The sequence below is a fragment of the Siniperca chuatsi genome, linkage group LG11 (genome assembly GCF_020085105.1).
Source record: "Siniperca chuatsi isolate FFG_IHB_CAS linkage group LG11, ASM2008510v1, whole genome shotgun sequence".
NCBI classification, from domain to species: domain Eukaryota; kingdom Metazoa; phylum Chordata; class Actinopteri; order Centrarchiformes; family Sinipercidae; genus Siniperca; species Siniperca chuatsi.
In genome coordinates this window covers 16,753,480-16,774,812 of record NC_058052.1, presented here as the reverse complement: position 1 = coordinate 16,774,812, position 21,333 = coordinate 16,753,480, and the positions used below count along the sequence as shown (strand labels likewise).

Genomic DNA, 21,333 nt, shown 5'->3' with positions numbered 1-21,333 from the left:
TTCTTGAATACCTACTGCAAAAAAAATACTAAAGATAAGTATACTAACTACCATATAAAAAATAGTATGAGGTGTATCTAATACAAGGATAACTGTATTCTAACTGTGTTTCTTATGAGATTACTTTGGATTTGTTATTTTATCTTTCATCTGAATTCATGCATCATCATCTTCTTCTCATATAAACCTATAACATCTGACTGGAAGCTACCAGCTCCCATACTGTCAAATGTAGCTCATTTCACTTCTGACTGAATGCCATTTTTCCTCTTTCTCTCCATCCCTATTTGTTCGTCCTCAAAAAAAAATAAAAAAAAGCCAGCCGACCTGCTGGGTACTGAATGAGTGAGTGATGGACATTTGTTTCACTTCTCTCTGGCTAAACTGAAGAAAAGGAGACCCATTCCTCTGCCTGCCATTGCCAGCTGTGAGTGGTTGTCAGGGCTGGGGCTGGTCCAAGGCCTGCTAATGGTGCTGTCTGTCTCAGTCAAGTCCTTGAGACCTCGAGTCCCTCAAGAGACACCAAACTCCAAAGTTTGACTGGAATTAAGCACCTGGTGAATGAACAGAGGGCAACTTGAACTGTCATGGATGAAATCATTGTGACATTACAAATACAGTTTACGTACTAAGAGGCTATATTTGAAGATGTTGGCATGCACGCTCACCAGGCTGAATGTCAGGATTAATCATTGTGTGAACCAGTGGATTTGTGAAAAGGAAGTTAGTATATACTAGTTCCTTGTGTGCCTTGTGCTAGTTGGATTAGATATTATCATACCAAAAGGAAGCCCCTCAAAAAAGAAAAATGTTTTGTACAAAAATGTATTTTTGTGTTTTTTGTGAAAAACACAAAAATAACATTGACACTAAGGTGAATCCCAGGGGCTTCCACAAACAAACAACACTAATTCAGTGCTTCACTGACACAAAAGCACATTCAATCAAAGCAAACCAAATAACATCCTTATCAAGCATCTGGTAAATGGGTTATTTGGCATCTTAACAACAAGTTGCAATTCAGGCCCATTCAGATTGTCAGCAGACACTACAGGCACACTGTCTGAGAATGAGAGGCTTAGCAAGAAGGGGGCTGCGGGGGAGCACTGGGGCGGCTGGAGAGTTTATGACCAGCACTGTAGCTATAACAGGATGTCAGAAAATATGCTTAATTGAAAATGATTAGGGCTCTCAAAAGCCGATCAAGTCAGGGTTTGGGGAGAAAGCGCAATTGTCCCACATAATCCTGCCTGCCGCTGTTCTTTCATCTGGATGAAGAGATCAAAAAAGAAGGGATTTATAAAGGCCAGACCTCCATGCGCCACAACCACTGAGCTCAGCTCCTCTCTCCAGAATTCACTCTCCTTTTCAAATGCACTTCCTCTTTCTCACACACTCCTCCTTCCTCCCTATGTTTCTTTTTGTCTTCTTTGCATGTCGTTTTTCACTGGTTATGAGTTATGTGGAGGTCAGCATACAGCCCTTTGCTATGATTTTAGCTGAACGCTACTGTTTTCACAGTAATATCAGTATGCTTTGCATTACGGGTACTGTGTAGCTGTGAATCATGATGAGAGCTTGTGTGACAGCATGTTTAGAGATTGCACAGTATTGCCCTTGATTATCAGACATCAAAGAAAGACACACAGATGCACTCACCCACACACAAGCTATGGTTGTACTTCCATGTCTTCCTTTATCCGTCTCCCAGAAAGAAAGAAAAAACGACAAGAGGATAGAAAGCGGTCTGAAATGAAAGCTAGAGGGGCCTACAGAGAGTCAAAGTGAGACACACATAAACATTCAAACACACGTAGAGGAATCAGCTGTGAGCCGAATGGATCTGAGTTGGGGGGAGTACTCTGCCCTCATGCCCTCTCTTTGAAGTGAGGCACAGGCCGTATGTGCAGGCCCCAGAGAGGGGCATGTCTGCACCCCCCCATAGGCTGGCTGAAGGCAGCGGTCCAAGCAGAGCACACAACACAGAGAAAAGAATGGAGCTTCCTAACTGAGCTGCTTTCTCTTCACACACTTTCTTCACTCACACCAGAGTGATTTTGTTGAGAGAAAGACTGCTTAGGGCAATGAAACTCACCATACTTGATTTAATGTCTGTAATGTTTTAAGGATGTAAGATACAATTTGAGAGAGCGGTTCTGTGTGATTTTTACCAGTTGTATAACAACCCAGTGGTCTTGATAAAGTTCTTTTAAAGATTTTCTAACAACCTATGAATGCTGCTATCAGTCACTTTGAAAGTGATAGCATGCAGCTCATTCAAGTTGCCTTTGGAAAGATCTGTAATGGCCCTCACTATTTATCTTAAGATTGATGTAAAATAAATTCCCCCAAACAGCAACATGAGTGATGTGTATTTAGTTCTAGTCTCAACAGTTATGTTTAAGTCAGTGGATGAAGAGGGATCGTGTCCATTTGTGTTGAGTGCAACACCATTAACCTCTATCCCGATTAGCAGGATGGAAGAAAAACTCTGAGCAGATGATTTCCGTCACTGTAATGTCACACTGTTGTTCTCAGCTGTCGTGGCTGCACTCATAGAACACTCCCTGTAAACACACACGCATGCACTCTGATGGACTGTTCCCAGCTTGTGCGCCCGGCACTCGGCTCACGGGTTGGGTGGGATACGGTGAGACGGTGTGAGGTCTTGTCTGGTCTGGTCTGGGCCACTCTTGCTCTGCTCTGGCCTTGGGGAATGTTTGGCGTGAGATAAGGCTGTGTTTGAAGAGAAGCTCCAGATGCTCGTATATTACAGGTTGTCTTGTCATGCCGCAGATAAAGCCTCAGAGAAGCTCCTGTCGCCAGGCCACACCACACACAGACACACACTCACAGGGAAGATAAATGTTTACAGGAGGCATTCACCCTTCGACAGTGCCGTGCTGCGGACGGCAGGGCTGTCAGAGCTCTACCATTTTTAGGTTTTGGCTCATGGTTGCAGCATCTAGCTTTTGACAGTATGTTATATGTTGCGTATCACTTTTTATAAACATATGATTACATTTCCCTAGCTTTGAAATACTTCTGCAGTTTCATAAAAGATATTGTTAGCCTTAACAAACTCTGACAGTTAGCTACACTGGTAAAGGCCATGTGAAAAAAAAAATGTTAGCTTGTTCTGGTTTCTGAGATTAGATTTTAGAGTAGTGCAATCTCTTTTTCTCAATGTGTACTGCTGATTGGCCTTGCAATGTCTTTCCATGTCTCTTCACACTCGGTAAAACAAATGTGTGGTTGTAATTTTAGTTCCTAAAGGTGAGATTGTGAATTTGTCAAACTGATAAAGATATAAAGTCCCGCAATGGTGTTCTCTACCAGACTGTCACGCCTGCCTTAAGTTTATTAGGCCTGGAAATAGCTTTTACTGTAGGTCAGATCTTTACTGAGTAAAGCTGTGGTTTCAGTTTAGTCCAGTTGAAAAGGCTTTGTCCGAAGACAAAACACTTAATTGGTTTTTGCTTCTCATTATTTAATTTGGCTAACCTTTGTATCTTTTAATTGTAAGTATTGTCATCTCATATCCTTAAGGCGGGGACTGTGTCCCTGCTCTCCATCCAACCTTGAATGAGGCTATTCTTCACTAATAAGACAAGAGATAGTGGGTTTGTGTAATGCAGAGACGGGTTTCCCTCTGTCATTAAGTCATGTGTTTGCTAAAGTGGAATGGTATATTGCTTGGCATAAAACATGGCGTGTCTTCATTTGTCAGGCTCGTAGAGCTATGAGACAAACGATGTTCAGAGTGTATGTCTGAGGGCCCTCTGAGACCACAGTTGAGCGGCTGCTCACTGGTGCGTCTCTCATGCTAATGTCATGGTCTCCCAGTCTATCTGTCACCCCATTACGCTAACATCATTATGCACAGGGGCCTGTCTCTGTCGTTGAAAAGAACAAAATCATTCCTGTCTCATTTTGAAGCAAATTGTTTGGGGAACATTTCTCTCTTTTTTTCCAGTGGTAATGGCGGACCAATCATTTTGTGAGGCTCCAGGTATGCAGATGAATGAATAGCTATTTGAGCTGTTTGGTGAAAGGAGTTTTTGTATTATTCATGAGAGGGATGGTGTGTCTGAAAGAGAAAGTGTGTATGTATGTATGTGTGTGTGTGTGTGTGTGTTTGTGCATGTGCATGTGTGTTAAGGGGCCAATGTGTCTCTATCAAACACACACATTCACTCAAGTATAGTGTACATGCATTGTACAAGCATGCCTGCATCAACCGTTACACACACCCTACAATGGATGTGAACTATATGGATGTGAGCTATGAGGGAAATCACTGCTTTGGTTTGGTAGTCGAAATACTCAACTAATGGCTGTTTGGCAAATTTATTATAGTTACGATGGTAGATTTTGAGACTGTCACTGCACACCCCATGATTAGCCCCACAGCATGGCATTATTTCAGTATCAGTATCAGTTTCTGAGTGAGATCATTCCGCTGTGATCTTTTCCCTCTCTTCAGTTGGAATCTTTTCATCTCACTCAGCGTAGGTTCAAATCCAGGTCAAAACCTATGTCTCAATCTAAATCTCTCTGTCCTGGCAAACAGCACAAATTCCGATCTGTCAGCTCAGCAGATTCCTCGTGCTGTTGTGCAAGTCGCCTGCATGTGTGCTGTCCCTCTGTGTGGGAGGTATGCTAGCCATGCACCCACCTGCTAATTTAAAAGCTTCAATCAGCTCGGCTAACTGAGGAGACAACCCTGGGTTCGTGTAATTGCCCTGGTGACAGTGCTTCAGCAAGAAGAAAAAAAGGCCTTTCTGTGTCTCTGTGTCATCATTTGCACAACGTTATGAATAGGTTAATAAAATAAAATACTTTAATTATAGCTTAGTTGCCATATTGTTAATGGTACCAGTGTGGCTCAATTGAATAGTACAGTTTCTACTATTAATTATCTGAAAGGGAACTTGTTTAAATGATATTTTACAGCCCCTTGATAAAATTACCGCTAGAGGCAATGTAATGATAGACAGACAAAGGCCATGCACGAATTATCATAAACTATTAGCTTGTTTCCAAAGGGTTTTATGTTAATCTTTTAGCGCTTAAGTACCCTGCAATTAACATATCAGGAGGAGCTGCCTTCCAGCTAGGCTTGCAAATTGAAGTCCTCAGATAAAAAAGCTATTGAGATGAAACCCTGAAAGAGAAGAGGAGCTATCACACTGAAGTGTGCTGGAATTTTTACTTGTGTGCTGTGTGTGTGTGTGTGTGTGTGTGTGTGTGTGCGTGCGTGCGTGCACACATTTGTGAGAGAGGGAGAGCGATGGAGAGACTTTAAGAGCACTGAGACAAAGAATGAGTGAAAAAGAGAGCAAGATGCCGTGAGAGTGTCCCTGTGATCAAGGGTGTATAACAATTCCATTATCTCTCTTGGGTGATGACATGAGATGTCTCTTTCAGGCCTCTTTCCCTTTGTCTAATGCTACACAGTGTGTGAGCTATATGAGGATTGAAATGGCTCTCATTGGCTGCGATGGCGGCATCTGATGGAATGTGTTTACATATCAGGCTTGATATGTAAATGCAGCGCATTGAAAAGGCTACAGGGAGATATGGCTCATTGTTAAGTCTTCACAGTCTGTGTTCCCTTTTATGCTAAGCACAATTGTATCCACTGAGCAAGCATCTTGTAAACCGCCCATTGCCTTTGGTAGGTTAAACCCACAAAGGAGACCCATGCTTTGGAAGATATGCATGTTTTATAAGATAATTGGCAGCTTTGCTTTGGTCTGCTTTCTTTGTTGTCGACACATAGCAGCTGACACCATTTACATTTACTGCAATTAAATGAAAATACCCCTAACACATGTCTTGAGTTCAGAGTTTTTGTCCTGCTTACTTATATTCCTAGGAGTATTATCCTTATTTAAGGTGAAGAAAATCTATTACATTTCCATAATTAGTTGTTGTAGTTTTTTTGTGTTAATATTAATATTATTAAATTTCTAGTTTTTTTCCCAGAATAATTAGCTAATGGTTTTTGATTTGGCAGCTTTTTCTGTTTGTAACGTAGTGAGCATCACTGTAGAAAGCAATTCACAGTGTTCAAGAATAATGAGTTGTTAGACCATTACACATGGCATTCTGTACATTCTAGTACACATCAGTCCTGACTCAGTGAGACCATATTGCCCATAGAGTGCACTGATATTTTCCTCTATCACCCAAAGATAGATGACTCCTCTGAGGCCTTAATCTCATGTTAAAGATTTGTTGACCTCTAGAAGTCAGGGCTAGCATTGAGATGCCTCGCCTGATTTATATTCACTGGCATGGAAGGGGAGCCAAGTGCAATATCTGCAAAGCAGATGCTGCAGCAGTGCCCTTGTACTAGGCTTTATATTTCACCTGAAATAAAACCTCAAAACAAGGTCATGTCCTCAAACCCCCTCATCTCTCGCTTTCTCTCTCTGTCTTTCTTCCTCTTTTTTTTGGACTATTTTCACATTTCTAACACTTAATAGTCTTGCATGGAAATGATAACCTGACAAAAATATTATGTCTGCATTCTAATTGGAAAAATAGCACAGTACCCTTACACTGATAGGTTTAAATTTTTTTCATGGCTGAATATGAGAGCAGAAAGATGAGAGAGAAATAAGGAACATAGCCGGCCAAAATCCTGATGAACACCGCCTTCAAAACCAAATTCTCTTCTGTCAGCCCCTATAATTTATGGGGCGGAGATTACAAAGCTACCGATACAATAAATTAAACTGATGGACAGAATTATGCCCAGTGCTTCCTGCTCTCCCCAATGACGCACACTAACTTAGCACTGCCTGACAATGAGTGTGATTTACCACCCAGGCAAGAGTGGAGAAGGGAAAACATTCACAGGCAGAGGTACCCAGGCCTCACTTTGGCCCACAGCCTAGTGAATAAAACCCTGCTTTAATTCACCCACAAACGTGTCGCCATTAAAAGACTAAGAATAGGGATTGCAGATCATAAATACTCTCTGATTTATTAGCTAACAACAAAGAGCATAAGCCCAGCCAAGGAAAGGGAGATTGTTTGACAGAATGTTGTCAAGGAGAGAGAAAGAGAGGAAAAACATACTCATTCTCTCGTTCTCACTCACAGACACTCTTAGCTAAATCTGACCAGGGATGTAGCCCATCCCTATCTCCTGCAGCAGCATAGGAGCAGATGTGTCTGCTCTCTTCTCAATGTGTGACAGACAGAAAAGATAAACAGAGAGAGAGGAAGAGACAGAGGGAGGGAGGTAAAGAGAGCAGGAACTGGCACGGCACTGGCTAATTTATCTAGCTGAGAGACAGATTAAAGAGAGAGGAGAGTGAAACAAAGTTCCACTGGCTTAATCAGCGGACAGCCTGCTAGCAGAAGACATGATAAATCAGAGCAGGCTCAGTCCAGGAGAAAGCCTTTGCTCTGGGAGGGAACAGGAGACATCCTCATCCAAACAGCAGTGTCTTTTACATGGACTGTTGTGAATAGCAGCTCGTGAACTCTCTATGTGTATACCTGCAATCGATACTCATTGCTATTGTTTGAACAAACATTGTTATACAGTAGCCTTCTGCTGTTACTTTGTTCCAACACTGTTATTTTTAGTAGTGGGTGAATGATACTGCTTGGTGGTGTTGTGTAAACACGACAAAGGGACATTAGGGCCTTAAGTTTCCCCTTGGTTTTGCTGTGCAGCCGTGTCTTTCTTTAGCTTCGTGTCTGACAGGGGACTAACCCAAGGGCCTAACCCAGGAACAGGAAAAGGGGCTTAGATATCCCTGTGTCATTAGTTCACTATGGGGTCACAGCTGGGCCACTCAGAGCATGATTACACCCCTTGATTTATCTGCTTTGGAGCCCAAACACAGATAAATCTCAGAGCTCATCCCCGCCGTGGGATCCTCACTGTCTGATAAACGGCCCAAGCTGAATAAACAACCACCCCACCCCCACAAACATCCAACCCCTCATACAATATGAATAATTCATTCAAATTGCGAGTTCTGTTAAATGTGTATATTTTGTATCTTAAATGGCAAAGGTGCTTCTATGATCTCAATCCAATCCTCCTTGCATGTCTTAGATGAAATGCTAGAGAGGCAGAGGTTGGCGGACATTTTGTTTTGTAGTTGTAAACTTTATTTCCTCGCACTGGCTGTCATCCTCCAGCATTTTCACATAAATATACTTTATGCAAATATGTCGCGGGTTAGTCCGCACCACAGCTCCTGTGTAGATATTGGCCTGTCTGCGACTTTATGACAAAGTTTAAAATCATTCATTACAGTGACCCCTGCGGTAAATTCACTTAGTGGAAAATTGCCCCGGCTCTCCTGTTTGGTGTGTTGATGTGATCACGAGTGCATTTTTAACTTAATTAATTGGCCGTTTCTGTTGACAAGAAATTTATGCAGTAATAATTTGCTCGAAATAGATGCAGAGCACAGGAAATGAGATATCCATCAGGGCGCTTGTGTTCCGCCAGCTGCACCGCGGCTAATATGAAAGTATTTCAGGCTGCTCAGACCCTGCTGTTTGCGCAGTCAAGATTATATATACCCACGATCCATTGCCTGCCTCAGAGGCGCTCATGGAGGTCTATGATAACAAAGACTATGTGATTTATGGCCTGCTGTGAAAGCAGAACTTGATGAGATTAAACAATTTCATAGCACGAGTGTTTCTCAGAGGGCCCTCTGATTTGTGGCAGTAACGCCAACAGTAAATCAGGTTTATATATCTGAAAGCATGCTCAGCAAAGGTGTGCAATTACTGTTTAAGACAGCTACTTTTTATTTAATTTTTATCCCTGGTTTGTCTCTTTTATTCCTGGCCTGTCACATAGCCACTCACCTTCATAAGTCCTTCTGAGGGAAGGGTTGAAGAAGAGAGGAGGAGGGGAAAAGAGGGAGGCACAGTGGCGTGGGCCCTCTGCTATCTCTCTTCCACAGCTTTTAGAGACACAACAACAACAGCAACAACCAGGGGACAACGACGGCCACTGGCAGAACAACACGGGCATCCATAGAGCAGGGGGAAGCACTCCATTTTTTATGCATTGTTTGCCTGCTGCTCTGTCCCTGTCTGGGTAAATGGAGTAGGCAGAGTATAATTAGAGAGCTGGGCTTTGCTCCGTGCCATAAAGATGACATGGTGTAATGATACAGCTTACAGGCCCGCAGAGGGTTCTGTCTCCTGACGGAGGATCTGGGTCGTTTGCCTGTGACTTATGATAGGTGTGGAAGATGACAGTGTTATCATTGCAACGTGAAACTCAGAGATGTGGATGGGGGAAATTTCTTGTGAAAGGTTGTCAGGGATTGGAGGCGAGCAGAGATAGAGAGGGAGCATATTAATCATCTGTGTTTACAGGTTGTCATGTAATATTTTCAAATGGAAATATAGAGAAATCAAATTTTCAATAGCTTAATTATCATCATTATGTATGTTTTTAGTGTTGTTTATTAGTCTTGAAATATGTGATATTACCAGTTCAAAAGTTCATAATTTAAAATCACAAGAGTATGCTCTGCAAAACCATCTTTACATGCAAAAAAAATTTTGTGTAAAAAAACAAAACAACAACGAATAAACCCAGTTCATTATTTTTTTCCTATCACTGAACATTTTGCATTGAGTTGAGGTCAGAGTGCTTAAATTTAGATAACTGTAGTTGTGCTGTATTTACATCATACAAGTCTGCATCTGCACTAATCAATTGATCAGTTTGTTTGTGCATGAATGTAAGTGGGCATGTAAGAACATGTGCATTAGTGTTTCATGCAGTCAAATAATGTGAGAGGGTGTGTGTGAGCTTTTTAACATGAGTGCATACACATGCAAATTTGTGTGTTTTGAAGTTGTGGTTAAATGTTCCATGGGGGGTCTGTCTGTCTGTATCCTTGGGTGAAGATGTGAGTTGTGCATCTGTCTGCATCATCCCATATCTTCTCAGAAAACATCAAGAGATCTCATTATTTCGACGCATCTCAGGTTTTTTTCCCCTCTTTTTTTCTTCCCGTATGCCTTGAGTCAAAATTAGTTTTCATTCCCTCTGTGATCTTACTGACTGAAGCCGGCTCAAAGTAAAGAAAATCGCAGTCTTCATATCTTCGTAGCAAGGCTGAGTCAAACACACACTTCACACAGCCGCAGTCTGAGTTAAGCATTGCTAAGTAACCTTCACATTTCACTCGTGTGAAGAGCTAATTTCCTTTAAGTTCACATGTCACTTTTTGTGGCTCTTTTTGTGGGTCCTCTTCAAATGTCTCTCGGCGTCTAATTGCATAGGAAACATTCTAGACAAGCCGGTGTGACAGGCCCGCTCCCAGAGTCTTCAATTATTAAACATCCTACACTCTAGAAAACAGCTCTGACGTTAGCTACAGCCCCTAATCAGAACAGAAAGCCTCATGATATGTCACACTCCTTAGTTGCTTTGGTTTTTTGTATTTGTGTTTGTTTGTGTAGTTTATAGAATGTAGGAAAGATGGAAATATTTCTTTTCACACCAGTTAAATAAGGCAAAACTCTGACAAAAATGATTTTTGTGACAGGTAGATCAGAACATTCATATCTTCCTTTTTCCTCCTGTTTTAGAGATAAAAGAAATTGTTTGTACTTATGAAAATATATGAAACAATCAGTTATGTTTTGTGTAAAAGTTTGAATAAGACATTGAATCACTGTTTTATCTAATGTATACAACATTTAGTGATATTTTTTTTTTGTCTTTGTTACTTTGTAGCTTCAGAATTCATACCAATGGAAAGGTCATACCAGAACAAATAAGAAATAGCCTCAAGCTAATTTTACTGCATACCTGTAATGTGGGCTTACATTTCCTCTTTAAATCACCTACACTTATTCTGCAAGACACTCAAAGAAAAGGTCGAATGACTTTAAATTTCAACCTAAAAACAAATACAGCCCTATTACCATCTATGAGTCATCGCTACGGCTGATTAACGTCCAGCAGCACTCAACCTTTGCCTGACGCTTAGCCGTACACAAAACAGCGGTGTTCACTGTTGCTGGTACGCTCCGTGTGCCTCGTGCCCCGAGCGAAACATCTGAACAGTTGCTCTTGTGATCAGTGATCATATGATACATTTACTCAGAGCAAGTTCATTGGAGTAGAACTGGTAAATCATTAAACACACGCTCAGCAGTCTTCCTTCTCAGCAAAAGACTGCTGTACTACCCACAAGTGCAGGCACCATTACATCAAATGTTCTTCTTCCTACCATTACCTAAGAAAACAGAATTAATACTTTTCAGCAATTTAAAACGCATCATAATCTTTTCTCTACTCCCCTAAGCCACAATCATTGAGCTCAGATATAAAAAAAAGAAAACATTTGAATTAATAAACTACTGTTCTACCTTTCACCATGCCAGTTGTGGCATTGTTGCTGGCAAAATATGCATTTAAACTGTTTTACCTCAACCAGCACATGTTTTTTTCTGTCTTGTGTGTGCATATACTGTATATTATGGGTAGATTCAATCTCTGGTAGTGAATTAGATCATTTCTCATTTCATCATTGCCACTACATGCTGTAAGACGCTGCAAGCTGGTGCTACTTATTCGTTTTTCATTGTTTATTTCTAAAAGTGTTGTATTGTTTGTAACCCCTAACTTCAGAAGTATGAGTGATGAATCATAAAAAATTCTATCTTGTGAAGAAATGAACGTGTCATGCCAGCATTAAATGTTGACTCAAATAAGTTCACAAGTTGTGTCTCCTCTGATCTCTAACATGATCAGAAAGCAGCACCAGTTTACAGAGACAAGACGTGAAAAAAGTTCCATGCACAGACACAAAAGAAATATTTTGATATAGACCCAAAGAGAAAACATATCAAAAGACATTTTTATACATGTCTTTTGCAAGCACAAAAAGCAGAAATGGTGTCAAGAGAAAACAAAACAGAAGGCTTGTTTCTTCCAACAATTGCTTTAAGCTACAAAAATCTCCTTGAGTCCCTAGCCACCCCTCAATGTCAGCCCCCCTCCCCTCGCCCTCCCTCCCTCTCTCCTCTTCGTTTCTCTCTTTTCCCCCTTTCCCTCTCCAAGGCAGGACAGGGCCCTCTTTGCACCCTGATAGGTTGTGGGCTGATGCTTAGCAACAACGTTCCTGTGCCCTAAGTAGCAGTAAGCCTCTGGCTGAACTCTTTGATGTGGCTGTCAGGCCACATTTATTTCCTTTTAGCACTTTGTCTACTTGTCCAGATGTATAAGGAGATAAAAAGGGCTGGTGTTTACACTGGTCTCCCTCTGTAGCGCGGCTGTAATTAGATTGTATTGCTGGTCAGTCTTAAGAAGGGAGGTGAGGTGAGGCAAGGCAAGAACCACCTGTGTCAGGATGAGCTGTTCAGGGTGAGACCTCAGTCAGTTGAAAGCAGTGTGTATTACATGGTGCAAAATAGTTACTTTTTGTACTTTTGTACATAACACTGTGGCAGCCAACATCATAATCACATTCTAGTGAAAATTTAGATCAGTTGATGTCAGCGTAATGTACTGTAATATAACACCCATCAAGATTTGAAATCGACAGGCAAGCTTGCAAAACTTTGTAAACTTTGTTGCAGTTGCATCTGAAAAACACCTAGATATGCGTCAACCTTCCCCGACTCACTTTTTGGTATCTCATATTTTCAGGAACCCCACTGTGGAGGTGGTTATGTGCTCTATGTGGCTCTCTTAGTGTTTTTCTTTTCTTGTCTTTCCATCCCTCCCCCGCGTCTCTCTCTTCCTGCTCCCCTCTCTCATGGTGCTATGTTGGAAGTAATAATCACTATTGCCTCTGGGTTTATCAGCATTTATTCGCATAACAACACAGAAAAGGAGAAGACAGACAGCACTGGTGTGATGTATTATCCAGTACGGGAATCATCTTTCATAATGACATCCAACAGAGCTTCTTCTCTCTGCCACCACCCATTTCTCGTTCTCTCTCACACACACACACACACACACACACACACATACACATACTTTCTTCATTCCTCTCTCTCCCTGTTTCCACTCCCCTCTGTCCACCCTTTATTATCGCAGAATCCATGGTGCTCCCCAGCCTGTAAATTTGTGCCACATTATCATAAGCTGTGGTGATAACTCACATTGCACAGAGACAATAATGATGTGAACACTCAGCATATGCCCCAGGCCCAGCAAATTAAAACAATGCTCAGCTTGATGAGCAGACTAATCTGGACAGCAGAGAGACTGAGAGAGAGGGAGAGAGGAAAAAGGGGTCCAGGAGCATCTTAAATAGACAACACAGCAGCACCTCCCTCTGTTCAGTGTAGGTACAACTAGAGAAAACAAGAGAGGTACACAGGGAGAGAAAGAGAAGGATAAAGAAAAGGTGAAATAAAGAGAGTAGGAGCATAGATGAAGCGCTTGTTTTGAAAATATGAAAGGGATATGATGTGTGAGGACATCATGAGACGATCACTAGCTTTTGTTTTTGTATGTTAGTCCTTCTCGACCTTTGGGAGCTGAAATTTGTATGAACAAGCACTGTGTTCAGCACATATAAAGCTTCTATATTCTGCAATAAATGCAGGAAAGGAGGAAATGGTGTCACTTTATTGTTTGGGAGTCCTATCAAGCTCCTAGGAGTAATCATACAATGTCATGTTTCTATTCAACATCCCAACCAAGATATTATCTAGTACTTCAGTATTTTCAGTTGTGTAGCACTCTGTGTTTATTATAACAATTAAGTATCAACAACATCACATACACTGTCGGTCTGTCATGCATGTATTAGTAGTTGTAATATTTTAAAAGCGAAGACTAGTGTCCATATAAAATAATCTAAGTCATCAATCCATCTGCCCTCTTAAAGCTAGTACAGGAGAGAAATGTATCCGTTCATTTGTTCCACATGCTTTCTAATCATAAGCATTGCTGCTTTCTCGTCCCTGGACAGGCCATTGATTAAAGTGAAAGAGTGCAGATGTGGAGGGGTACGGAGGAAGGTCTGAGAGGAGAAAAGGGAGGATCAGGACATGGGAATGCTGGCTGATTGATGATCTGTGGGTGGGATAAAATGGTTGTGCTGGATAGGACAGGAAGTGACAACCACAGATGTTGAATGGGTCGGGTGTTTGATCAGCAGGCATGATACTGAGGAGGTGAAGTGGTGGTGTCATGCATAGCACGGGGACTGGGTGGGTGGTGATACTGAAAGCAAGGTGACTGATGTCCCATAGGACCAAAACCAGGGTATGGAGGCAGCCCAAGACTCTATCCAGTATCCAGCTAACCCCAGCAGTCCTCCCTCTCTATCTTCTCCAACACCCTCCCTAACATAGTCTGTGGGTGGTGCTGTTAATAATGTGGCAACTAGGAAGATTAACTGTGGCCAAGCAGCAGGATTAGGAGGGGCTTTTTGGGGCCAAGCAGGCCAGAAGAGGCCCAGGCTTGTGATCTTTCAAGCAGGCCAGGAAATGAAGCAAGCAGGGGCGCAGCTCAGTGGCTCAGAAGAACATGGAGGTAGATCAAATAGAGAGGAATCACAATTCCTGTCTTAATGCCTGAGTTTCTCTGTTAGCTCATTATAATTGTCATAGACAGACTTTATGTGTGTTCATTATGACAGCTAATATCAATTATATCCTCAAACCTAAATGGAAAAATGCAAAATTAGGGCAATAAGGAGACTTTTGTAGATATGGTGGGTTGTGATCATTTTTATTCAGGATCTCTCATTGGCCCATTCCATTATCCATTTTGCTGGTGCTGCAGTTAAAAAAATAAAAAAGTATGAATACCTGATTGTTTTATCTCAAGGTGTCCCTTTTTACTGAGTACAGTATGTTCTTATTTTGGGTTGTTTTACTTCTTGTATTACATATTCCATACAAGTACAGCGTACAAGCAGGGAGTGATCTGTGATATTTCTTAACAGGTTGCAGCCACTCCAGTGGCTGAGAGCAGCAGGTCTGCTGTCAAAACAATATTTCTATTCCAAGCTGTTTCTTTCAAAAGCATGGTCCACCAGCATATATGTAGTAAGGTCTCAAAATAGGCTTATTTTGCCAGTTTTCTCTTTGGTGTAATATGAGACACATGCTGGCCAGACCTTAATGCCTTTCAGAGATGCTATCTGAAAGCACATTATGTGATCATTTTCAATTCACAGTGCTCTCTTTGCCCCATGAAGAATATGGTTCCATTTAACAGTGCAGACCATTCCATTTCTCAAGGTTATGCATGGGCATGTAGAGGAACAACAATAAAAGTGGGAAAAATGCAGCTCCAAACCATCTCTAATATGTATTTGTCAGTTGAGTCTCTTGTTATGATTAAAGGCCCAGTGAATTCCTTCCTGCAGGAAAGGAAAGAATTTCTGCAAAGGCATCAGATATCGCTGTGTCATGATAAACTGCCTGCTCCACTAGCTAAAAGGCTAAGGGAAGGAAGAGGATGTTCTGGACCTTGAAAGTGCATGAAAGAAACAACAACACAAAAAACTCTTGACCTGTTTGGGAACATGCTCTGAAATTCAGGTCTCTGTTTCATGGTCTTAAAGCAGCATTTGTCCCACCTGTTAGCCTGAACCTCTGACTGTGCTTACAATCAATAGCTCATTCTAGATGCGCAGCCAGGAATCTATGCAGTTATGTACCTCACATTTAAATGATATGACATTAAATAGGATAACTAGTTAAACAAAAATTTGCATTTAAAAAGTAAATTGCATTTCCTCTCTTAAAACCAGCATAGAGAGGTCATTTTGTGCCATTTGTCAGGCTACCATCACATAAGCACGCCACATTTGGCTGTTCAGAGTGAGTGACATCTACCCTTTAGTTGACCACTGCAGGAGGTCTTTGCTGAGTGAAGGTTAAGACCTCTCCTCCCTAACCAGGTTGTAGATCAGATCAAAGCCAGGACTGTAGCTCCACAACATGTGAGAAGTAATAAAACATGAGCTGCCACATTATGTCATAAAACAGGAGCAGTGTTTCCAACATTTCCTGTGGCAATCCCAAAAGATTTATGACACTCGCAGTCAGCTACAGTGATACTTGACATTTTAAAACTTGTCAAACCTTTTTTCTTCTAAATATTGTGTATATATGTCTTCTTTCTCCTAGCCACCTAATGAAGCTGGATCTGAGAGTCACCCACTGCCCTACACTCCTCTACCACGAGGATCCAGAGATGCCAAGAACCACAAAGGTAAGGAAAAGAGAAAGACCTTTGGACTTTTCAGTCAGGTGGTTTGTACATACATCTGTACAAATATTCTTCAAAGTAAACAAGAAGCAACACAATATATATATATATATATATAAACAGCTACAGACAGTGGGAATATATTGACCTTGAGACTGAGCTGAAGTTATGTTATCCATTCTTATTGATCTCATCTCATCTGTGTGATGTGTTGGTAGTGGGAATAAATCTAGTAAGTAATCTAGGTTAACTCTGATCTCAATGAATGCGTGGGAGCACACAGTACATATACAAGATGAAGCATCCTTGATCTGTTGCTACTAGACATTGATTAGGCCTCATATTGACCCAGTGTAGTCAGTTGATGTAATTGTGTATCAACTTCGGAACATCAAATGCTCCACTGTGGTGAAAATGCATCACATTCATGCAAAAGATACAATGTTCTAAATTAATTTTGCAGGGCCACATCCTACGTTTGTAGCTCAGCTGGGGTTTTAGTAAAAAGCTCTGGCAATCCATTTTATTATACCCATAAGTGAGGGTATACAAAAATGTATCAAGTCCATGTATAGCATTATATATATTCATACCATAGATGTCACCACATTGTAAAAGTAACATTGTAACCATTTACCATAATTTTAAATGCCAGACAGGCTAACAAAAGGTTAAAGACATGAAACCGGTCACCAAATTTCACATTTTAATAAATGTCAGCTGTTTTAACATACTTTATTGCAAAACAAAAATTATTGAGCAGGGTCTGAATGTGCCGTTTACAGTTTAATCAGGCTTCAGTTAGCCTGACTGACTGAGTTGGGTGTGTGGAGTACTTATACCTGAGACATTCACGACTTTACAATGCAAAACACTTGTGATGGGTATGACCACTATGGTAGCACAACAGGTCAACAGTAAACATCTCTGCCCCCCGTTTATGGTGCCAAGGACAGATCTATGTCATGAAAGCCCGGACGGTGGCAGCTCTCACCGAATGTAAGGACAGGAAGAGCCCCGTGCTTTGTCAAAATCAGACCTGGCTAAGAACAGTCCATTTAAAGGTGAGGGGATCTGACACATTAAATATTTTCACCTCCGTAAAAGATCTGAGCGGCAGTGACAGTCTCAATTTGTTATTTTTATGATGCAGTGCTGCAGTCTTAGATAACACAGCCCTCATCTTCGCCTTTCACCTCCTCTTCATGTCCCTGCCTCCAGCCCCTACCCCAGCTCTTTATGTTTTTTCTTTATTTATACTTCTTAAACATACTTGAGTTTTCTTTATGTGTTGGAGATGGTCACAGTAACTCCTCTTTCAAAGAGAACAAAGCTGTGGCAAAGCAGTGCTACAAACCAAATTTTTCAGACAGTAATTCCAAACAACTGAGCGAGTTAAATTCAGGATATAAACAATAGGGGTGAAACAATATGCTGCATGATTTTATACAGTTCAGTGCAACACTCCTGTTTCAATACACATGGTAAATTAAACAATTCACTACAGGTTTTGTTCAAAATCTGTTGAAAAAGTGAGGTGCTTTGGTGATACTGTATATCCTGTTTTTCTCATCACAACTGCTTGTTTCTGCTGTCCTGTAAATTACTGCTTTTGTTTTGTGCTACAATGCTGATAAACCACACTAGGTGCATGAGATAGAAGGCACTTTGCTTTATTGAATTATGACATTTCACAATATATCGAATTAAACTGTGAATTTAGTGAATCATTACACCCTCAGTAAGCAGCTAAAGTGTTTCTAAGTACACATTATACAGTATGGAATTGCAACGGTAGTGGTTTTAAGGGTTAAAGAAGTGGCCTTTTTTAATAGGGGTACAAGGGAGGCAGTATAGTATATATCAGCAGCACTTCTGACATTGCCCTGTCGGCTGCAAAGAAAGAACCTCCCTTTCCTCCTTTCAAACCCTCTGCACCCACCCCCTCCACCATGTCACCTGTGTGGAAGCCCCAGAGCCTGGGTGCCAGAGGTAATTACAGCAGCTAGGAGTTCCCAGAGGAGGCCAACGCTGGCAGGTCACTACCCAGGGAGAGAGGGGTGGAAACCAAGGACAGAACTCCAGGATAAGCTCCTGTCTTTGTTGGTGGAGGAGTCAACCTGGAGGAGACCGAGCAAAACAAGGCAGCGAGGAGAAGAGGGAGGAGGGAGAGGAGGGTGGAAAGCGAAAGATGTACTGTTGTGGTAGCGAAATCTAAATCAAGATTTCCTAGGCCAGATCTGATAGATAGATAGATAGATAGATAGATAGATAGATAGATAGATAGATAGATAGATAGATAGATAGATAGATAGATAGATAGATAGATAGATAGATAGATAGATAGACAGAACATGAGGGGAAGATAAAGGAGAGAGGAGAAGACAGTAAGAGGACCAACATTAAACAGTAAAAGAAGAGACAAGACTTAAAAATGAGAGAGAGCTAGACAAAAGACAAAGTGAAAGAGGATGGTGGGGGCTCCAGTGTGTCTTGGTGAAGGCGTGACACAGAGTGGAGTCGAGTATATAGTCTGGCAGAGGGGCCTGAGGATCCTCCACTACTGTCACCTTGGCTCTAACTCTCAGTGCTGGTCCAACTGTCAACTCAACTCTAAATCTAACAGTCCAAAATGGAGTCCCAGCCTAAAGTACTGTGTGTCTTCATGAAGACTGTCCTATACCATACTATTAACATGCAAAACAATGTGCTGGGTTATTTATTACCACCTTGTCATTTTCTTAGGATGACACATTTTGAAGTGAGATTCACAAGTTTATTTCATAGATCTAATTATAACTGTGCTTCAGAAGTATGTAAAAAAGATGTTTCAGACTTGATTGATATATCCATGTGCACAGAGCAGATTTTAATGAAATACCTTTCATTTCCACTGTATATTTCAATAAATATGCCAGGCACTAGTAACTGCTTTTTTACAGGTATCAGATTAAATTTGAGTAGGCCATCCCTCAGTGTTGACAGCAGTAAATGAAAGGGATATCTTTATACAAGCAGAGTAAACAGACAACGAAAAATGCCTGAAATCTGCTTTACAGTATGAGCCGTGGGCCCTTTTAATCTTGTTGTTCTGGGCCTGCTTCCAGCTACTTTGTATGTATGTATCTTAAATGGTGCACAACTGTTATTAAAATCCCAGGAGGAAAGCAACCTTCAAAGCAAAAAAAAAAACTCCTTCCTGACTACACCCATGGGGTGGCGGTTCACTTTCATTAAATGGCAGAGTGATCTGCACCGTAACTCCTGTTACACCCCTAGCTCCCTCAGCCCCCCAAAAAATGGAGCAACGGGAACAGATCCAAACTAAGAGTAAACTGTTTTATAGTTGCTGCACAACAAATAAACAAACATCTGGAAGCATTCAGAGCGGCCCATTAGAAGGGCTCTGGGCTTTGCCAAAAAGGGGTAAATGATGAGGAATGGGCTGTCGAAAGGCTGGCGGAGACAGGGGAGAGGCCAGATGACGGAGCTGTGGGTGCTAAGCACTGTCTTTTAGAGCTCAGCTGGGCTCAGAGAGATCTACACCTGCTGCTATCTCTTCCACCCCTCCTTTCCTCCACCAGACATCTGGATGGGATACATGACTAATGGTTGACTAAACTGCTAGTGTTGAAACTTAGCTGTTTTCATCATGAAGGGCAAGGTTGTTGGTTTGACTGATGACTTAATGTTCTTTGCGCAACACACTTAATAAAACTAAAAGTGAGTTTGACGGCTTTAAAAAATGTTAATGCCTCAAAACAAATATACAGTTCCCTAATGTCTGTTTATTGTTGCTTGTATAATAACCAGAGGTGATTATATTATTTATAACTGCATGGATCTGATGCTGTTGTGAATACAAATATTAACTTTTTATAAAGTCCTGTTATTTCAAGCGAACACATGTGCTACTGGTTACGCATTTGTTTGGTAAATTAATTGATACATTACCTCAGACATCTGTTTCTTTACTCCCAAGTTGTTTCCCGTGCTTATCTTGAGTGAGTCTGTTCTTTTCTGTTTGATGTCACTCTGTTCTCTGCTCTCATCTTTCTGCTGATAATCTTCCCATCCTGGTTTGGCCTGCCTTGGCATGTTCCATGAGTATGGAAATGTCCTCTCTGGAACACGGTGAGAAAAGACAGAGCACCTTTGACGTTTCCCATTAGACACGTATACGTGCTCTGCAAGACATTTCACTCAGCCTCATAATGATTATACCAGCAGGATCTGTCCCCTGATAAACATCACTCTTAAACACAAAGACTTGCATTGGCCCCCACACAACTAAAACTAGGCACATGGAAAGAACAAAGTGTAAGCTTTTCCTCCACACTGGCCCAGAGTACCATTTACAGAGCTGCTTTCTGTAAACTTTTTATGATAAACTAAACCACAGACAATGCGTGCGTTCAACATCAAGAAATGACAGATGATGACATATCGTCATAGAGAATGATATATACAGATCTCACTGCCAGCTATACACCATGAGCTTGTGTTGAGTGAGACCCTGCACATAACTCTACAAGGTGAATTGACAAAGTAAAGACATGGCCTTCTTCCCGGGTACTGAGTTCATAAAAATGTTTCCCAAGCACTCGTCACTGCATGAAGGCTTTATTTCTTAGCAGTGTTTGCCAGTTTGTGAGCTGATGAAGTGTCTAGGATTAGTTTCTAATAACCCAGTGTAAGCTTTTCCTCCACATAGAGCCACAAAAATGTTATTTGTTTATATGAACATACAAACTTGCCCCCACAGGCACTACATAGATATTTTGCCAATATATAAAAGTAATAAACTGCAGTGGTGGAAAATGACATTACTTTATACTATACTTCTACTCCACTGCATTTCAGAGGAGATATTGTACTTTTTACTCCACTTCCTTTATTTAACAGCTGTAGTTAGTAGTTACTTCTCAGTTTAAGCATGATTTTGCATGTAAACATATGATCGGCTCATTAAATACGATGCATTGTTCTAGATCTAATTACCCAACAATATACGTATAAAGTATTTAAACCTAGCTTCACTTTGACAATGTTAAAATGCTACTTACATGTTAATGCTTCAGTAATATTATACAGGTAAAATATATGATTTAATATAACACTCTGAATGG

General features: G+C 41.1%; 1 protein-coding gene across 3 annotated transcripts in view; it reads left to right on the top strand.

Annotated features, from left to right (window-relative positions):
• lrmda (leucine rich melanocyte differentiation associated) overlaps positions 1-21,333 on the top strand; it is a 206,905-nt gene that overhangs the window by 165,016 nt on the left and 20,556 nt on the right. For all 3 annotated transcript variants that reach the window (XM_044214272.1, XM_044214270.1, XM_044214271.1), the window contains one exon: positions 16,123-16,207. In XM_044214272.1, coding sequence (XP_044070207.1) covers positions 16,123-16,207 — 85 coding nt within the window. The remainder of the gene's footprint in view (positions 1-16,122; positions 16,208-21,333) is intronic.